Source organism: Macaca mulatta, chromosome 18 (genome assembly GCF_049350105.2).
Source record: "Macaca mulatta isolate MMU2019108-1 chromosome 18, T2T-MMU8v2.0, whole genome shotgun sequence".
NCBI classification, from domain to species: Eukaryota; Metazoa; Chordata; class Mammalia; order Primates; family Cercopithecidae; genus Macaca; species Macaca mulatta.
The window spans coordinates 37,986,209-38,005,918 of record NC_133423.1 but is presented as its reverse complement, the minus strand read 5'-3'; the positions used below and the strand labels follow the sequence as shown (position 1 = coordinate 38,005,918).

Sequence of the window (19,710 nt, the reverse complement as noted above, 5' to 3'; positions counted from 1 at the left end):
AGAGCTCCAGTTCCTGTCTTCACTGCTCTGTGTTCTCTGCTCATATATGGCCCTGTGACCTGAAGGTATTGGGAGATCCCTAAGTCAAACACCAGGATTCCTGGAAGCCAGAAAACGAAGCTGTTAACATTATGTGGCTATAGAATTCTCTCTGGAGAAGTAGAAACTCCTGGACCCTGCTCAGCAAAATTTATATAGGGATGTGATGTTAGAGAACTATGGAAACTTGTTCTACATTGGCCTCACTGTCTCTAAGCTAGGTTTGATCACCTGCCTAGAGCAAAGAAAAGAGCCCTGGAATGTGATGAGACGTGAGACAGTAGTCAAACATTCAGCTATGTCTTCTCATTTGACCCAAGATCTTTAGCCAGAGCAATGCACAAAAGATTCGCTTAAAAACAAACAAGCAAGCAAGCAAACAAACAAACAAACAAAAAACACCAGTACTGAGAAGGTATGGAAATTGTGGTGGTCATTGTAATTTACACTTAAGGAAAGACTCATGATATGGTGTGGCACTGTGTCCTCACCCAAATCTCGTCTTGAATTATAATCTGAATTGCAGTCCCCTGGTGTCAAGGGAGGGACCTGGTGGGAGGTGAGTGAATCATGGGGATGGTTTCCCCCATGCTGTTCTTGTGATAGTGAGTTCTCACGAGATCTGTTGGTTGTATGAGTGTTTGACAGTTCCTCCTTCACACGCTCTCTCACCTTCTGCCATGTAAGACGTGCCTGCTTCTCCTTCTGACATGACTGTAGGTTTCCTGATGCCTCCTCAGCCATGCAGAATTCTGAGTCAATTAAACTTCTTTTCTTTATAAATTTCCCAGTCTTGGGCAGTTCTTTTATAGCAATGTGAAAATAGACTAATACAACCGGCAAAGTGTAAAATGGCTGTACTGATTTACATCCACACCAACAGTGTGCAAGCATTCTCTTTCTTCAAATCTTTGTCAGTATTTGTTATTTTTTGCCTTTTCAGAATAGTCATTCTAAAAGGAGTGAGTTGATATCTCATAGTGGTTTTTATTTGCCTTTCCTGAATAGTTATTAATGTTTCACACTTTTAATATATCTATTTGTCATATGTGTGTCTTCTTGTGAGAATGCCTAAGTTTTTCCTTATTTTTAATATGTATTTGTTTTTGTTATATAGTTATTTGAGATTCTTAAACATGTTAGATATTAATTCCTTGTCACATTCATAATTTGGAAATACTTTTCCCATTCCTAGGTTATCATTCCATTGATTGTATCTGGTGCTGTGCAGAAGTTTTTTGGTTTGAAATAATCTCATTTGTCTATGTTCACTTCTGTTTCCTTGCATTTTGGGGCTAAATTCAAAAAGTAATTGCCCAAACCAGTATCATATTTTCTTTTCCCTTATGTTGTCTTCCAGTAGTTTCAGATGTTATATTTAAGTGTTTGATCCATCTTGAGTTGTTTTTTATATGTGGTATAAGATTCGATGAGGGTCTCATTTCTTTGTTCTGCATGTGGATATCCACTTTTTCCTAACACTGTTTACTGAAGAGACTGTACTTTAACCACTGTGTGTTTTTGTCACCTTTGTCTAAAATCAGGTAGCTGTAAATGCATGGATTTATTTCTGGGCTCTCTACTCTGCTCTATTGTACTATGTGTCTGTTTTTATGCCAGTACCATGCAGTTTTGCTTATTATAGCTTTGTAGTATATTTCAAAGTCAAGTACTGGATGCCTTCAGCTTTACTTTATTTTGCTCAATTATTTGGACTATTCAGTGTTTTTTGTGGTACCATATAAATTGGGTGATTCCTTTTGTATGTGAAGAATATCATTGGCATTTTGACAGTGATTGTATTAAACCTGTAGATCATTTTATGTAATATAAACATTTTAACAATATTAATTCTACCAATTTATGAATAAAGAACATCTTTCTTTCTATTTGCCTTTTATTTAATTTTTTTTTTCCAGACAGAGTCTTGCTCTGTCACCCAGGCTGGCATGCAGCAACACAACCATGGCTCATGCAGCCTAAACCACTTGGGCTCAAGTAATCCTCCCACCTCAGCCTTCTGAATAGCTGGGACCACAGGTGTATGACACCACGCCTGGCTAACTTCAAAAATTTTGTAGATATGAGGTCTCTCTATGTTGCCTAGGCGAGTCTTGAACTTCCGGGCTCAAATGATTCTCCTGCATTTGTTCTCCCCAAATGCTGAAATTACAGGAGTAAGCCACCATGCCCAATCTTTACTTAATTTCTTACCTCAAAGTTCTTTGGCTTTTAATGTAGAGATCTTTCACTTTCTTGGTTAAATTTATTTCTAAATATATTTTTATAGCTATTGTAGTTATGATTGTTTTCTTGATTTCTTTTTCAGAGAATACATTCTTACTGTATAGAAATGCTACTGACTTTTGTGTTTTCATTTTGTATCCTGAAAGTTTGCAGAATTTGTTAGTTCTAAGTTTTTTGGTAGAGTGTTTAGGATTTTTATTATATAAAATTACATCATCTGCAAAGAAGGATTATTTAACTGTTTCCTTTACAATCTGGATGACTTTGATTTTGTTCTCTAAAGGCTCAGATTTGGATATCCAGTACTATGTTGAACAAAAGTGATGAAAGTGGCCATCCCTGTCTTGTTATAGTTCTTAGAGAAAAAGCGTTACTTATTTTTGTTTAGTGTGATGTTACCTGTGCATTTGTCATGCATGTTCAGTATTGACTTGAGGTACATTTGTTCTACACCAAATATGCTGAGAGTTATTATCATAAAAGAATGGTACGTTACGTAAAATATTTTTTTCTGAATCTATTTAAATGTTATACTTGGTCCTGAGGTCAGAATTTGGGGAAATGCATCCATACCTAGAGGGGTCCCTGATAGGGCATCACATTTAACATTCTGTGGACATGACCTGCTTATAATGTCTACCGTGAGTGTCTAACTCCCAAAAGAGAATTGAGGCCCAGGAATGTCATCTGAATTATGCCTAGTTTTTAAAAAGGCAACTGTAGAAATTAAGTGCTTTTTATATGTGTTGAATAAATGAACCCCAACCAGAAACACAGAAACAAGAATAAAATGGTATGTAGCTTTTCAGGCATGTGGGAACACTTTAGAATTCTCTGCCCTCCCCTCCAACCTCCATTCACTTCTGGAGATTGACAGTTACCTGAAAGGCAAAATGTAATGATCAGACATATCCAGAGAGCCTTAAAAATATATATTTCCTTAAACCAGCCTTTTGGCACTATTGATACTTTGGGGATGTGTCCTGTGCCTTGCAGGACTTTGGGCAGCATGCCTGGCCTTTATGCACTTGATGTCAGTAGCAACTGCACCATTCTCCCCTCACTGTGACAACCAAAAATGGTTTAATGTTGTTATGTATTTCCTAGGCAGTCTAAGGCAAAGCTGTCTTAGACTGAGAATCACTGCTTTAGACTAATTTTATGAACTACTTTGGCCAGGCCCAGAGGCTTATGCCTATAATCCCAACAATTGGGAGACCAAGGCAGGAGGGTGGTTTGAGGTTGGGCAACATAGTGAGACCTCATTTCTAATTTAGAAAAAGGAAATTAATTGGGCATGGTAGCATGTACTGGTAGTCCCAGCTACTTGGGAGACTGAGATGGGAGGATCACTTGAGCCTGGGCAGCCGAGGCTGCAGTGAGCCAAGATCTTGCCACTACACTCCAGCCTGATTGACGGAGCAAGACCATGCCTCAAAAGAAAAAAAAAAAAAAGAATTACTTTATAAAATCATATATGCCAAACTATATATGGTGTACTATATAGGGGTTTAGAGAGTTTTCTAGGGTAATTTCGACTGAGTGGATAGAGAGAGAGATTTTTCACCTTGTATATCAACTTTGGAACCTCAGGACTCCCCAGATAATGATGACTTTATCATAGAAATAATATATGTCAAGATTTTGTCTCTTGTCCTATAGCCTCACTGAGTTGGTTTATCTCTTTTATTAGAGTTATAAGATTACAACCAAAATAGTTCTAATATGATATAGGCAAAAGAATGAATTTAAAAAGGTTTAAAATATATTAAAGATAAGAAAGACCTATGGCTTTGTAATTGATACAATAAGTAAGAATTATTGCTGAAGTTTACTGGAGATCATTGCCTTTTCTTTCCAGGAGTTTGTAAAGTGTTTGCAAGATTATTCAGTCTATGTCCTTGTTGTTTATTCTTGAACCATTTGTTTGCTCCAGATTAAGGGAAAAGGAAGCAATTATGTCTTAATTATCTTATATAACTTGTGAAGAAAGCACAACAGATAAATTATCTTGCTTATTTTATGTGATGATTACAAGAAAGTATTCCTGCATAGAAAGAATAAAGTTGAAAAATAAAGCTTTAGTGGAATGGCATTAAATGTTAATTGCTCTTAAAATATGATCATTCTAGAATACCTAAATATTAATTTAATTATCAAGGGAACTTTTCTCAGGGCCATAGTAATAACCAAATTAGTGTTTACTACCAAAATACTTATCACAAAGTATGAAATAAAGAATTTGGCCTTGCCCAGAGAGAGAACTAGCCTTTCCCCTCAGCGTCTGGGGGATATCTAGGTCATATCTGATAAATGTCTTCTTTGTAGGGTGTGACCCGGTCAGACTGGATTTTAGGGTAGGGCCACTTGTGTCAGGGTAGGCTCTGACCACTCCAGAAAGATCAACCATGTGACTTAGGGTGGGGATTTTGTGTTACGCATTCAGTTGACCTGGAGACTGAGTAAAACCGTGTGGGCAAGCAATCAATCATGTCTTAAGCACAGTCCTGGTTAAAAACTCTGAACACCAAAGCTTAGGTGAGCTTTCCTGGTTGGCAATACCCCATATATACCACACGTCAATGCTAGGAGGGTAATGTCTTGTCACTCAATGGGAGGAGGACAATGTGGGCTTTAAGTTTAGAATCCTTGCAGACTATATATCTCTCTGGCTAATGTTAACATGTATTCTTTCCCTACAACAAATCATAACCATGAACATAATAATTTTTAGCAAGTCCTGTGAGTCCTTCGAGCAAATTACCAAACTTGAGGGTGGTTGTGGGAATTGCCTAAACTTGCAGTGGTTTCAGAAGTGAAGGTGGTCTTGTGGAGGACTGTGTCCTCCAACTTCGATTCTTAACTCATTTGGGAATGAGTTGATGAACTTATGCCCAAATTCATTCTTTTAAAAAGTCATTGTTCATGTCTTAGAGGAACTTATAACCTAGGTAAGATGAGAAGCATTTGAGGAACAGGCAATATGTACTCATATACAAGGTGTCAGGCATAGTCGCGCTACTGAGAAGGGACAGATTGGAGGGAGGAATGCATTTGACAAGGCTTTAGGAAAGAAATGTGGTGGGGTTTTTTTGTTTGTTTGTTTGTTTGTTTTGGCTTAAGTTAATAAAAGGATCTGGGGAAAAAAAAGAAAAGAAAATATAGGGTCTGGACTGATTGTGAGAATAAAAGAAACTAATTCTACAGAGAAACCAGTAAAAATGAAAGCAGAAAGGTAGGGGAAAGCACAAAAGAATAGTAGGCAGTTTGAGACAGAAGATTGAAGCAGGTGTTGTGGTTGACTCCCCAGCAGCCCCAACAGTCCCATATTATGATTAATCTAAGTCATGTGGGGTAATTCCAATCCCCTTTCTCAGTGACTAGTTTAGGAAAGGGTGTGTTAACCAATTCTAGCCAATGCGGCACAAAGGAAAGTATTTGGGGCCTTCTAGAAAGCAGGCATATGGCTGGGTGTGGTGGCTCATACCTGTAATCCCAGCACTTTGGGAAACTGAGACAGAATTGCTTGAGATCAGGAGTTCAAGACCAACCCAGTCAACATAGAGAGATCCTATCTCTATCATATATTTAAAAGAGTAAATAAATAAATAATAAAAAGCAGGCATAGGAAGACGTCTATCTTCTCCTTCTGGCTATTATTATGTGTGGATGTGTCACCTGGAACCATCTTACTACTGAGCTGAGGCTGAAGTCAATTCATGGAGGGGACGCCATGGTTAGAAGGCTACACAGAAGCAAAGCTAGACCCCTGTGGTTTGCATTAAGAATCTAAAGTACCCTAGAATTGTCTTTTAGTTACATTTAATATACATTTCCTTATTGTTTAACCATCTGAGACTGATAATCTGTTACTTGTAGCTAACAGTATATGGCAGGCAGAATGCCCTTTCCCAAAAAATTATCCAAGCCCTAATGTCTATAAATTGTAATCATGTTAGGTTACATGGCTAAAGTGATTCTGCAGCTACAATAAAGGTTGCAGATCTCAAAATGGAAAGATTATCTTGGATTATCTGGGTGAGTTTAATCTAATTAGATGAATTCTTGAAGGAAGAGAACTTTCTCTGGCTGGAGTGAAAGACATGAGGCAGAAAGGGAAGTTGGAGCAATAAGACAAATTGACCTGATTCCTGGCTTTAAAGATGAAGGTAGCCAGCTGGGTGCCGTGGCTCATGCCTGTAATCCCAGCATTTTGGGAGGCCGAGGCAGGCGGGTCACCTGAGGTCAGGAGTTCAAGACCAGCCTGGCCAACACGGTGAAACCCCATCTCTACTAAATGTATAAAAATTAGCCGGGCATGGTGGTGCGCATGTCTGTAATCCCAGCTACCCAGGAGGCTGAGGCAGGAGAATCACTGGAACCCGGGAGGCGGAGGCTGCAGTGAGCCAAGATCAAGTCACAGAACTCCAGCCTCCAGCCTGGGTGACAGAGCCAGGCTCTCAAAACAAAGCAAAACAAAACAAAACAAAACACGATGAAGGGAGCCATGAGCGAAGCAATATGGGCAGCCCCTAGACATCGAGAACAAACCCTGACTAACAGTCAGCAAAAAACCAGGGACCACAGTCGCACCCTCTGAGGAAGAAATTTCCTGAGTAGTTTGAATTATCTCCATTCTTTAACCCTAACCCATATTTCCTCTTGCCTTTCTACTGATCTTTAATAACATGGCAATAGAGCCTATGGAATGTCATTTTAAAAAAGAAGAAGAGGAAGAAGAACAACAACAAAGATTGTGACCATTCCTTGAATGAATACAAAGTTCCAGTAAAGTTGAGTGTGCTTCTGACTCACTGAGTAATAATGCACTCACCCTTCCCCCAGCCCTCCACCCCCAGTGTTAAATGTTTTCAGAGTTAGGTGACTAATTCATCCTCTTCTCACAGCAGCTTCTGTAAAACCAAATTCTTGTTTGTTCCAAACTACCACATGAGTTTCTTAAAAGAAAAGTCATAGTTGTAAGGTTATAGTTTTCTCATTCGTAAAATTACACTAAGTGACTCGGTTCTTGTAGGAGACAGAGGAGGGGAAGAGAAAGGCTTAAAAGAAGGCATTCATTCCCAGTAGCACATTCTGCCATGTTGCTATTTGTATCAGTCCCCTCAAGTTTCCAAATGTTTCTGTTTTCACACAACTATCTATTGTTGGGTGTAAGGCCTTTACATGAACCATGCTGTGTTCAACAAGCATATTCTTGCTTGCTATCAACCTCTCCCAACACACACACACACAATTAACTCCCTGCTTTGGTTCTCTCTCAGCCCAGGGAATATTTATCCAGTCAGCAAAAACCAAGGTTACTCCCCCAAAAGCATATTGCAATACCTAACAATTTACCAATATTGTTTGTTTGTTTTTGAGGGAAGAGGTTGCTCCCATTTATGAAATACATTACCATATGTAGGTCACCGTATTAGGTATTTTGTTAGCATTAATTCATTAAATCAAAAGGGAAAGTCAGTTGGAGGCTACCAACAAATGCAGCAACAACAACAACAAACCAAGCTGCAAATGATCTGAATTTGTAAGTGCCAGCCATTCTGCTTCAAGAGTGGAATGAAATCACTAGATCAGCCCTCGTGGCTCATTCTTGGATATACATTCCCCATTGAGAATTCTACAGAAGCTACTGATACTACCCCAGGAGAAAGGCTCATCGTCATAAAATTGTGTGTGTAATGGCAAGAGTCTCGCAGGCTCCTTGACTCCAGCGGAATATGGACCCCCGATGAGGAGTCCTGCACTGGAGCAATGGTCTCAAAACTCCTTTGCTAATAAATCCTTTCTGAAACAAAAACGTATTCCCAAATTTATGGGTATTTACTTACAAATTATATACGTGTACTGTTCTAATGTGTATATACAAAAACTCAAAAATTAGAATCACGAAAACATTAGATAAAAACAAATATTAAAAGGTCAGCTATTTTCCCACTCCCAGTGAATGGTTTTACACATGCCCTACATCAGGGACCCCAAGCCCCCGGCGGCAGCAGACTCATACTGATCTTCAGCCTGCTGGGAACCCGGCCACACAGCAGGAGGTGAGCAGGTGGGCGGGCATTCCCGCCTGAGCTCCGCCTCCTCAGATCAGCTGTGGCGTTAGATTCTCATTGGCGCACGAACTCTATTGTGATCCGCACATGCGAGGGATCTAGGTTGCACACTCCTTATGTGACTCTAATGCCTGATGATCTGAGGTGGAATAGTTTCATCTCAGAACCATCAACCCATCCCACCCTGGTCTCTGGAAAAATTGTCTTCCATGAAACCAGTCCCTGGTGCCAAAAAGGTTGGGGACTCTTGCCCCAGGGCCTATGGTCCCGTTGCATCTTGCTGCCAGACTTCTCAGAACATCAAGTTCATGAGGCAAAAAGCTGAAAGTACTACAAATAAAACCCTAACCGTCAGATAAAAATAATTTTTAACATTCTGTGATTAAGAAGCTTTACCTATTCTCACCTCTTTTATAAGATAAATAATCCTAGTAAAGATTTCTCAGCGGGCGGGGGGTTACTGGAAAAGCTTTGACTAGTCACCCATAAAAGGACCAGATTTCCTTGGAAGAATCACTCAGCTTTCAGTCCACAGTCATACTGTACTTGTTAAACCAAACTGTGTTGCTTTTTGTCAGCTTAAGACCTGAGTGGAGAATAGCATTGGAAGGTTGCATGGCGTTCTAGAAACAGAAAACCTCTACATTCAAATTTCCCTCTCTGAATCTTATTGGCTAGGATAAGTCATTTAACTTATCTGGGTCTTAGATTCCTTAACTTATAAATAAAGAAAAGAAGAATATGTACATATTACATGGCTTACATGTAGATTAAAATTCAAAGATAACATTAATGGAGGTGAAAGTGTTCCATAAATTATAAAATGCTATATAAATGTGAGGAAATAAAAAACTTTTTGTTTTCCCATCATTAAAAGTCAAATAATTGAAAAAAGTAACTGTTTTTACATAATATTTGTATGTGCCCTTATAGAGAAAACCAGCATGCAAATTAAAATTTCAAAGCCTACTCCAGATCCTTCAAGGCATGCATTTTGACGGCCTGCTGCTCCAAGTCCAAATCCCACAGCTACTGCTAGCTAACTGGGTTTTAACTGACTGGTGTTCCCTGCCCGACCTGTGAACTTTGGGACCCCACCCCTCAGCTTGATGTCCCCTGTGCCCGAGAAACATAATCCAGAGATGTCCTTCATGGATTAAGTCATTGAAGATGACTTACACAAACAGTTTTAAAGCTTCAAAATTTATTGCTGTACATATTCTCATAGCATTTACTATGGAAATACTAATAGTGCAAATACTTATTTTGGACTTCATAGCATTTGAGAAATCACAAAGCTTGTTTATATCTTTGCAATTATTTATGAAGCTCTATATTATTTTAAAAATCCAAACAATTGATCCTATATTCAAAGAGATTGTATAACACTCTCTAGATCTCCTTTTTAGACAAAAAAAAAAAAAAAAAAAAAACAAAAACAAAAAAAAACCCTGGAAGCCACCAAGGGCATTTCTTTCCTTTATAATACATACAGCTTCTAACACTTTTTCAATTGCATGACTCTTGTTCATTCACAGATTCATTCAACAAATATTTAATGACAAGCTATTATGTGCCAGGCACTGGGCTAGGCTCTGGGAACATTAGGATGAAAAAGCACAATCTCTGCTTTTACGGTGCTTACAGTCTAATAGTAGAAACAGACATGCAAAAAAAAAAATTACAATACAATACAATAAAGTGCTTCCATGGAGGTATTTACAAAGTGCAGTGGGAACTGGGAAGGAGGGAAAGAACATCTGCCTGGAGAAATCAGGGACAACTTCACAGAGGAGGTAGCCATTGAGCTGAGACTTCACCAATGATTAGGAATTCACCATGTAGATGGGCAGGCAAAGCGTGTTTCAGGCAAAGGGAACAACAGGTACAAAGACACGGAGGCCCAAGGGGCACTTCAAAGAAGCACGTAAAGAGGTTTTTCTTGAGCTGAAGGTGCAATGAGGATAGTGGCAGGATGAGGCCAGACAGAGAAGTAGGGATCAGATCATGAAGAGCCTTTTGACCATTATTCCATTTGTTCAGCAGTTACTGAGTGTTTACTAGGTGCCAGTCACTCAGCTAAGCGCTGGGGCTGTAACGGGAAATCAGACAAACACATCCTTGCTCTCAGGGAGCTTACATTCTAGTAGAGAAATAGACAAAAAGCCAACAAATAAATAAAATACAGATTTAGAAAATATCTACAAGGGAAATAAACAAGGTGCTGAGGCAGAATACAGTGTCACAGGGATAGGCGGTAGTTAGGGTTATTAGCAAATGCCTCTTGGAAAGGATGTAAAACTCACACCTGCAGGGATAGGAACAATAGTGTGCTCCAATGTGAGCACCCACTATGTGCCAGGCACTGTGCTACACACTTTAGAAACAGTCCATCTCACTGAATCCTCACAACAACTCTATGAGGTAGGTATTATTATTCCTATTTCACTGAGGAGGGACAGGCTCAAAGAGATTAAATAACCTGACAAGTCATACAAATGGCAAAAAATCAGGATTCAGACACAGGTTCTCCTAATTTCAAAGTGCATGCTCTTAAAAATCACTCTAAACGGCATACAAAGATAAGTGAGGGAAATAATACGGTCACATTTGCCTGTTCTGATGATCTTTCTGATGACTATATGGAGTGAAAAAAAGGGGGATGGAGAGAGGGAAGGGGAAGAAAGTGGACAGATGAGCAAAAAAGGAAGCCACTGAAAGTCAAGGGGACAGGAAAGGCAGTTCATATGAAAGCAGTGGTCGTGGGGATGGAGGAGATGTGGGGTGCAGTCCGTAGTTCTAATAGGATTGATGAGAAGTCAGAAGCAAGGGAAAGGGCAGCATTGTGCTCACTCCTGGGCTTCTGCCTTGGGCAGCTGGAGAAGATGGCTTGCTTTTACCAGAGTGAGGGAATGGAAGAGGGTGTAGGTTTGTGGGGACCAGGTGATGAAGTTTTGAACATGTTGTCTTGTGGGTATACTGGGAACACCCTGGACTTACGGCATGGTCCCCAAGGGACACCATATAATGGCTTTCATACCTTGTTCTCCACCTGAGTGAAGTATATAAGCAAAAAAACCAAAAAAACACACAAAGTTTTATATGTGTATACATTGTGTTTTTGCTTTTACAAGCTGTTTAGAAAAGCACATATATCTTGGCTGGATTGGTTTGTAAGAAGAAGATATGATCACCAAGCTGAAGTTACCCCAACCCTGATCACAAATGAAGAATCATGGACTCAGGGGAGGAAGAGAAAAGCCCTTGGACATCCATTCTCACTAGTCACACTAGCTTTTAAAAAGAAATCACTATGATCCTCACCCCCACCCCAGTTGGGACAGTCTGATGGGGCCAGGGCAGGCACCCTCTACCAGTTGGCCTCCAGGGTGTACAAGTTTCCCTGCTCATCCACCAGCAGGACTGCTTTAAGGAAACTAATGGCCCTAGGGTCCAGGGATCAAAGTTGAGTGTAAATCAGGAACTCCAAGAAGTGTTTATGTAGTTTGGCATAAAGGTCCAGGAAAAACAGCAGCCCAAACCTAGCCAGTCATATTGCTTCGACTATTCCCCTCTTCTTCCCTGCCTTGGGAACTGGAGGTAGTGATAATAAAATGTACAGGTGACACTCATGTGGAATTGGTCACACCCTTGACTGCATAATTTAGGGTCTAATTTTAAAAGAACTCAAGAGTTAAGAAATAAACACATCCTTCCTATAGAATGATTTTACTTTTGCTCTATCTCTCAAAATTTGTTTTAATTTGCTTATAACTACTCCCTCCCTTCCTCGGTATCAGATTAAGTATGTTTTGATTTTAGAACTCGTTTAATAATGTAATGCTAGTTTTCACAATTAAATATCAATAAATTCAAGTGGTATGAAAGTTACACTCACGAGTTTCAACAGAAAAAAGAATGTTAATATTTTGGAGGCCAGGCCAGGTACAGGTAATGGTTTGTAAAGTATTGCAAACCCTTTCATTAAGCAACTCTGCCTAGAAGCTGCCTCTCACTGTAGCCAAGAGTCTGACCTGCACCTGTTAACTCAGTAAGCTACTGGACGTTAGAGAGTGCCAAGCATTCTTTTTGTTTTTAATGTCTTTATTTGGAAGTTAAATATAGATAAAAGATTGCATGGATGTCGCTTCAACAAGGATAAACTATGCTGTTTTTAAAAAACAATAAACATGGACGCCTTCTAGTAACACCTGAAGGGTACTTGTGTATCTGACTCATGTCCAAGGGAAGAAAAGGCCTTATTCTTACAGAACTATCAAAAGTCCAAGTCACAGGCAAGGAAAAAAAAAATTACACATGCTAGATGATATTTAGCAGAAATTCTTAGAAATTCTGGTGAAAGCACGATTCTCACAATGTCCAGAGGCAACAGTTCATACTGCAAATGTATGCGCTATCTTCCTCCAACTCCATGTCAAACCTAAGGCCCAGGGATCAGAGATGAATGTAAATCAGAGGAAGGCTAACGAGGGGTTCTTTATTGTGTGTGCTCTTCAACAGAAAGAATTCCAATCAGTCTGTGAATATAATCATTTATTTGTCTTTACAGTGATGATGGAAGAATGTACAGGTGTCCCCTTTCAATAAAGTATAAAAATATGTTTATATACAGTGAAGTCACAATAATCTTTAACTGGGAAATTTATTTAGAATTCCTGATCTGTTCTTATTAAAACTGTGGGGGAAACAAATATCTTATGTAAGTGCTACATTTCCAGTAGATTGCACCTGGCATCAAAAGCTCAGCTTCATCTTAGGGTCCTGCTTGATATTACAAAAGACTAATTTTAAGTCCTAGGACTCAAAATAAACATGATTTTTTGAATAATAGATATATACATCAAAAATACATCTAAAAAGGCATTGGTTAGTGCTATTAAAAAGCTCTATGTGCTCGGGTACATTTTTTTCTTACAGGCAAAAGCCAGTGGAAACATTTTTGTTCAATTTCTAGGAATTTTCTCTTGGGGAAAGTCGGTCGAAAGTTACCTGTAAAAAAAAAAAAAGAACAAACTTAAGTAATCCCGTGATTTATCAGGTGAGAGGTCAGCAATACTCAAAAAAGAATTAGAGACTGAATTCCACTTAGAACCATGTTTTTACAGCCTTGATGAACATTTAGTTACAGCACTTCATAAATAAAAAGTGCTCAACATATCCCCTCATTGTTTCATTTTATTTTGATGATAACCTTTATTATCCTGTTAATTTTCCAAAGAAATCATATGTATTCTTCTATATGTTTATGCAAATATTTTCTAACTACAATTATCTACATCAGAATAAAAAGAGAATTCAAAGGGCATACGAATGAAAGAGCAGAATAGATACAGAACAATCCAAATATATTTTGAGAAAATGTAGAAAAATTTCTACTCAAGATACTTTATTTTACTTCACAATTTCCTTCACATGAGAGCATTTACAGATGACAGGCATGTGCCGAGTCTTCCTATTGTTTAACCTGGATGAAATGGCACTGTGCAACTGCAAATTGAACTATTTATGTATTTGATATCCTATCTCATGTATAGCTAAATATATTCACACCTTTGTTTTTATAGTCATCTTCTTACAATCACTTCTAAAATGTTTGTCTAATATCCTGGCATTTCTCTATGATTGTAAAATTTAAGTAACACAGTAAATTGCAACCTGCTATTTAACTAACCAAATAAATAAGTGAATAAACATCCACCTTACTAATAAGGAGGATTAGAAAGAGGTGAGGCATGATGAGGCCGGCCGACCTGAAGGGACCTTGGTTATCACTTATGAGCCCGTGAAGATGGCCATGTCCCACCCTTTACTCAACTAAGTCCTACCTTACCACAGGTTACCATGGACAGCTGATTAAGTCATGTGGTTGTCCTTTAGTTTCTTAGAACTTTTAGGTATATATGGTGTTATTTGAGTAAGGTAAATGTAATTTTCATAATTAAGAAGTACATCTAAATCCTTTCCAATCTACAAGTCTAATGGCTTAGTCTAATAATGCCATCCTCAAGTTTAGAAGATTGCATACATAATTTGAATCTCTCCCTACCTAACATGCCAAAATAATGGCTACTTTTAAAGACCTGATTAAAATTCTAATCATTCAATATTAGTTTGTTATTACTATTATCCACATTTGTGCAAGGCAATGAGCAGTTGCCAACTTCTATATAAGTATAGTGCCAGTGCCTACAACACAGGCTTGCTCAGGAATAGCCTTGATGCCAACCTGCAAAGTAATCCATAAAGGAAGCAAAAGTTGGCTGGTGGTTCACGCTGTAATCCCAGCACTTTGGGAGGCTGAGACGGGCAGATCACCTGAGGTCAGGAGTTCAAGACCAGCCTGCACAACATGGCAAAAACCGTCTCTAGTAAAAATGCAAAAAATTAGCCTGGTGTGGTGTCAGGCACCTGTAATTCTAGCTACTCGGGAGGCTGAGGCAGGAGAATTGCTTGAACCCGGGAGGCAGAGGTTGCAGTAAGCTGAGATTGCACCCCTGCACTCCAGCCTGGATGACAAGAGCAAAATTCCATCTCGAAAATAATAAGAATTTTTAAAAAAGGAAGCAGAAGTCTAGTAAAACCTCAATTAGGTGACCCTTGATTATCTGAAATAATTTCATGAGAAAAGTCTGGAAAAAAACCAAAAAGCCCTGACAGAACAGAAGGGCTTTCTAAGAGTCCATTCTGAAGCAACAGTGCAGAAGCTGGATTAGGTGAGATCCAGATCCCTCTGTGCTCCAGAGACAGCATAGCTGAAGCCGTGGACAGCAGAAACACACTTCAGACCTCCCTCTGAAAGACTTCCAGCATTTTAAGTACACTCATCAAAGCCCATAAATACATCCTTGCCAGTTTGGAAAACAAAATCCAAGTATCAACACAGCATCTTCATGTCTTCAATAAGAAAAGAGAAAAAGAGCTAAAATAGCACTGAACTGGATTGAAATGTTTTTTTTTTTTTTGAGATGGAGTCGCGCTCTGTCGCCCAGGCTGGAGTGCAGTGGCGCGATCTTGGCTCAAGCAACCTCCACCTCCCAGGTTCAAGAGATTCTCCTGCCTCAGCCTCCCAAGTAGTTGGGATTACAGGTGCCCATCACCATGCCTGGATAATTTTTGTATTTTTAGTAGAGACAGGGTTTCATCATGTTGGCCAGGCTGGTCTCAAACTCCTGACCTCAGGACATCCACCCGCTTCAGCCTTCCAAAGTGCTGGGATTATAGGCGTGAGCCACCACACCCAGCCTGAAATGATTCTGTATGGTCAGGAAACTGTGATCCAGAAGTGCTGCCATGGATGGACATGTAAATGTAAGACATTATATGTACTATTGGATTTTGGTCTTGCTGTGGCATGAACCACTCCTCGATTAAGATAAAGGCACTCATGGAAGGGGAAAATTGTGTTAACAATTAAACTCACCCTCCGTGCAATCCCTACCCTTAGCCTGTTCCCCTACCAAACAGAGTTCCCTCTCACCCAGCTCAAGTGATGGCTCAAGTGAAAACCCTGAGGCATCCTCACCACTCTCTCACCCTCACTTCCAGGCAGTCACCTGGTCACGTGATTCTTTCTCCAGCTACATCTCAGATGTACCCGTCTCTTCTCCCAACCCATTGGCATGTCAACATCCTCCTAAAGCCACCATCATCTCTTGTGAGACTACTGCAGCAACACCCAATTGGTCTCCTTGCTTCCAAGCTTTCCCTACTCCAATTCTTGTATTCATGTAGCAGCCATAAGGCTCTTGCAAAGAAGCAAATCTGATCATGCTACTGACTCTTCAGTGATTCCTACTAATTTTCATAATCAATCTCAAGCAGTCATCAATCTCTCTAACAACCCACAGGTCCTAGGTGACTAGGTTCACCGCCCACACATTCCCCCCGCCCCTCCCCAGACGTACTACATTCCAACCACATGGATAATTTCTTCATTCCTTAAAGAAATCAAGTTTCTCCTTGCTGTTCCTTCTAATGAGAACACTTTTACCCAAACCTCCCCTGGCTCATTCCTATGTATCTTTCAGGCTCAACATAAATGTCACTTTCGCAGAGAGGCTTTTTTGACCCTTGACATCACATTAGCACCCCCATCTCTCCCTCTGTTTTGGCTTCAAAGGAAACAATAAATAATTGGTTTTGGGTTGGCAAAAAGGAAGACATGGCCTGCCAAAATAAAGCAGGATGGAAGCCAGGAAGCAAGACGCAACAGAAAGCCTTGGAGATCTGCATGTGCTCCTCTGAAGACAAGTATGCCCACGGCACAGAGCAATGAGCCTGGAATGTGAGTTTGAGATAAGATCAAAATGTGCATTTTTGTTGTTGTTTTTTGAGTCAGAGTCTTACTCCATCACCCAGGCTGGAATGTAGTGGCACAATCTCGGCTCACTGCAACCTCTGCCTCCCGGGTTCAAGCAATTCTCGTGTCTCAGCCTCTCCAGTAGCTACAATTACAAAATTCCAGCTATCCTACCACGCCCAGCTAATTTTTATATTTTTAGTAGAGACAAGGTTTCACCATGTTGGCCAGGCTAGTCCCAAACTCCTGACCTCAAGTGATCTGCCTGCTTTGGCATCCCAAAGTGCTGAAATTACAGGCATGAGTCACCAAAACCAGCCTAAAATTGTGTATTTTTTAAGGTAAAGTATTTATTATGCTTTTCAGTGTCCTTCTTGTTCTCCCCACATCAAATCTGTGCTAGGGAGAACCTAAGAAAAATAAAGAGATTTTGCTACTTTGCCACCATAACTTTAAAGAGAAGCAATATGCCCCACAGGCTACTGTGATGGAGATGACAGTCACCTTCCTCTCCTGGGGCCGTTCCTCCCTACCTGACAAAGTCCTTTTCTTCTGCTGCTGCTCTTCTCTAATGACACCTTAGAGGTTTTCCACCTGGTTTTAATAAAGGAGACTAGATCCCTTGCAAGTGACTGCAGGGGTGTGAATGTCCTCCCAGAATGGGAACAAAAGGATGCAATAACTTATATGGTCCTTCAATCCAGAGAGAAGAACCAAACAACAGCACATGCCTAACCCAAGCAGAGGAGTAGCTTTTTCATTCACTGCGGAGGAAGCTAAAGGGAAAATAACAAGAAAATATAACAACACCATTTTTTTTTTTCCTGAGATGGAGTTTCACTCTGTCACCCAGGTTGGAGAACAGTGGCACAATTTTGGCTCACTGCAACTTCTGCCTCCCAGGCTCAAGTGATCCTCCCACCTCAGCCTTCTGAGTAGCTGGGACCACACGCATACAACACCACACCCAATTAATTTTTTGTATTTTTAGTAGAGATGGGGTTTTGCCATGTTGCTCAAGCTGGTCTTGAACTACTGAGCTCAAATGATCGCCCGCCTCAGCCACCCAAAGTGCTGGGATTACAGGCAGAAGCCATTGTGCCCGGCCAAGAAAACACAACATCTTAAGCTCCAAGTCACTCTCTCTGGTGTCAGTTTACCTGATCATATTCTTAGGCTTCATCTCCACTGTCCATTTCAATATCCATCTCTTCTGTATCAGCAGCTCGCGACAAGATGTCTGCCATCAGTGCTTCTTCCAATTTCTTGCGTACTTGCTGTACTCGCTCTTCCTGTTTCCTTTTTAAAAACAGAATAAAAAGGCACTGATAATTTGGCAAGTAATGACAATATGAAGCTGCTACAGAAGTTCATCCTTACTTCAAAATCATTAAATTTCTAAGAAGAATAGAGTTCCTTTTCAGATTTTGCAGAAGTTGCTTCTAAACATAAATCAAATCTCACCAATGAGCCTTGCCAAAAAGAGGAATATTCACACAGGCAGTTATCCCTCATCACACATGAAATTCTAGAAAGAGCAGATTGATGTCAGTGACCTTTTCTTCAACTTTGAAAATGTCGACTGTGTCAAAATTTGGGTTTATTCCTATAAGGACAATTAGAAATAACTTAGAAGCAGGAATAAAAGATGGAGGGAACATAAATAACAAAGGAAAAGTGACTTGTTCATGGAAGCACTGAGAAAGATGGAGAAAGCAGAGACATGATAAGCTGGGATTTGATTGACATTCCGTGGCTAGGTTAGTTAGGAGAGAGCTCTCTCCTGAGTTCCCAGGTCTGCAGGCAACAGGTCAGCACGAAGGAGCCAAGACCACATGATTCTGCACACTGAGGACAGACACTGGAAAGCTTCTCTTCTACTGAGAAAGTGAGTTGCTTAAGAACATGCCATGAGTTTCTCTGTGTCTCAGTGATTACAAAGGAACCTCAAAAGTGAGGGTTAATAACTCCAAGTCATTAAAAAGGCTCTGAACCACTAGATGAAGAACAAAGCACAGGAAGAAAGGCTACCAGTATACACTTTATCTTCAAAAAGTTAAAAAAAAAAAAAAATGAAAGTAGAGCCCCCAGAGGGTAAGAGACAAATTCCTAATACGGGTCTAGCAAGCAAAGCTCGGTAAATATAAAGTGACATCCAGAACCAAATAGAGAGGCAAAGGTTGAAGAAAGACAAGAGAAGAGAGAAGGAGAGAAGACTGGTAGGAAAAGGTTCCAGCGGGAACAAGAACAGAAGGCAATGGCAGAGGAGGGTCAGCAGAACAGAAAAGGGGGCAAACCTCCTGAGACCAGAAGAAAGGAGATAAGGAAAAATGCAGAAAGGGAAATGAAGATGCAACAAGGAATATACTAAGGGTTCTACTGAAAAAAAAAGTAATTTTCTCTACCAATAATTGAGGAAGACAGATTGCAGCAATTCCCAAACCTGGGACAGCAGAGGGGTAGAGGAGCAATGCTATAGAAGACTGCACTAAGGGTCCCTGAGTATTCACTCCATAGGGACTCAACCAGCTGCCAAGTCATATTCAGTCTACTCAAGATCACACCCCTTTGACCAAATGAGACTATGTCCAAGATAGTGAAGGTGACACATATGTACTACTTCCCACAAAAACTTTGGATATCTTTATGAAACTCCAAAACACCACAAAGAGTTAAAAAGTATAGACTTCCACTTATTAAATGAATTTTCAAAGAGGGAAGCTGTCACTGGGTCAGTCTTAGCTCTATAGCCTCTGTCATATTAAAAGAAACTGGAGTCCGACAGATTTTCATGCCATGGGACAGGGTCAAGCAGAACATATTTGTTTATTTCTTATACAGTTAGTCTCACCTCTGGGTCAGTGACTCAAAGTTTATGACAAATGACCTATTAGTTTCACTGGCAGGCTCTCACTGATAAGAGTACAAGAATCTCCACAGCTGTCCTAGAGTAACCTCATTAGGAACATGGGGAAAATGGAGCAAATGGCACCATCTGCAGTGATTTGGATGGAGAATTTTATCTTA

The 19,710-nt window shown here is 40.0% G+C and overlaps 1 protein-coding gene across 1 annotated transcript in view; it reads right to left on the bottom strand.

Moving 5' to 3' along the window:
* Nucleotides 1-9,550: 9,550 nt before the first annotated feature.
* The window catches only part of MBD2 (methyl-CpG binding domain protein 2), a 73,940-nt gene continuing 63,780 nt past the window's right edge, over nucleotides 9,551-19,710 (bottom strand). Inside the window, exons 6-7 of the mRNA XM_015121998.2 lie at nucleotides 17,844-17,982; nucleotides 9,551-13,373 (exon numbers count right to left, since the gene is read on the bottom strand). Of these exons, the coding sequence (XP_014977484.1) occupies nucleotides 17,856-17,982 (127 nt within the window). The 3' untranslated portion in view covers nucleotides 9,551-13,373; nucleotides 17,844-17,855. The remainder of the gene's footprint in view (nucleotides 13,374-17,843; nucleotides 17,983-19,710) is intronic.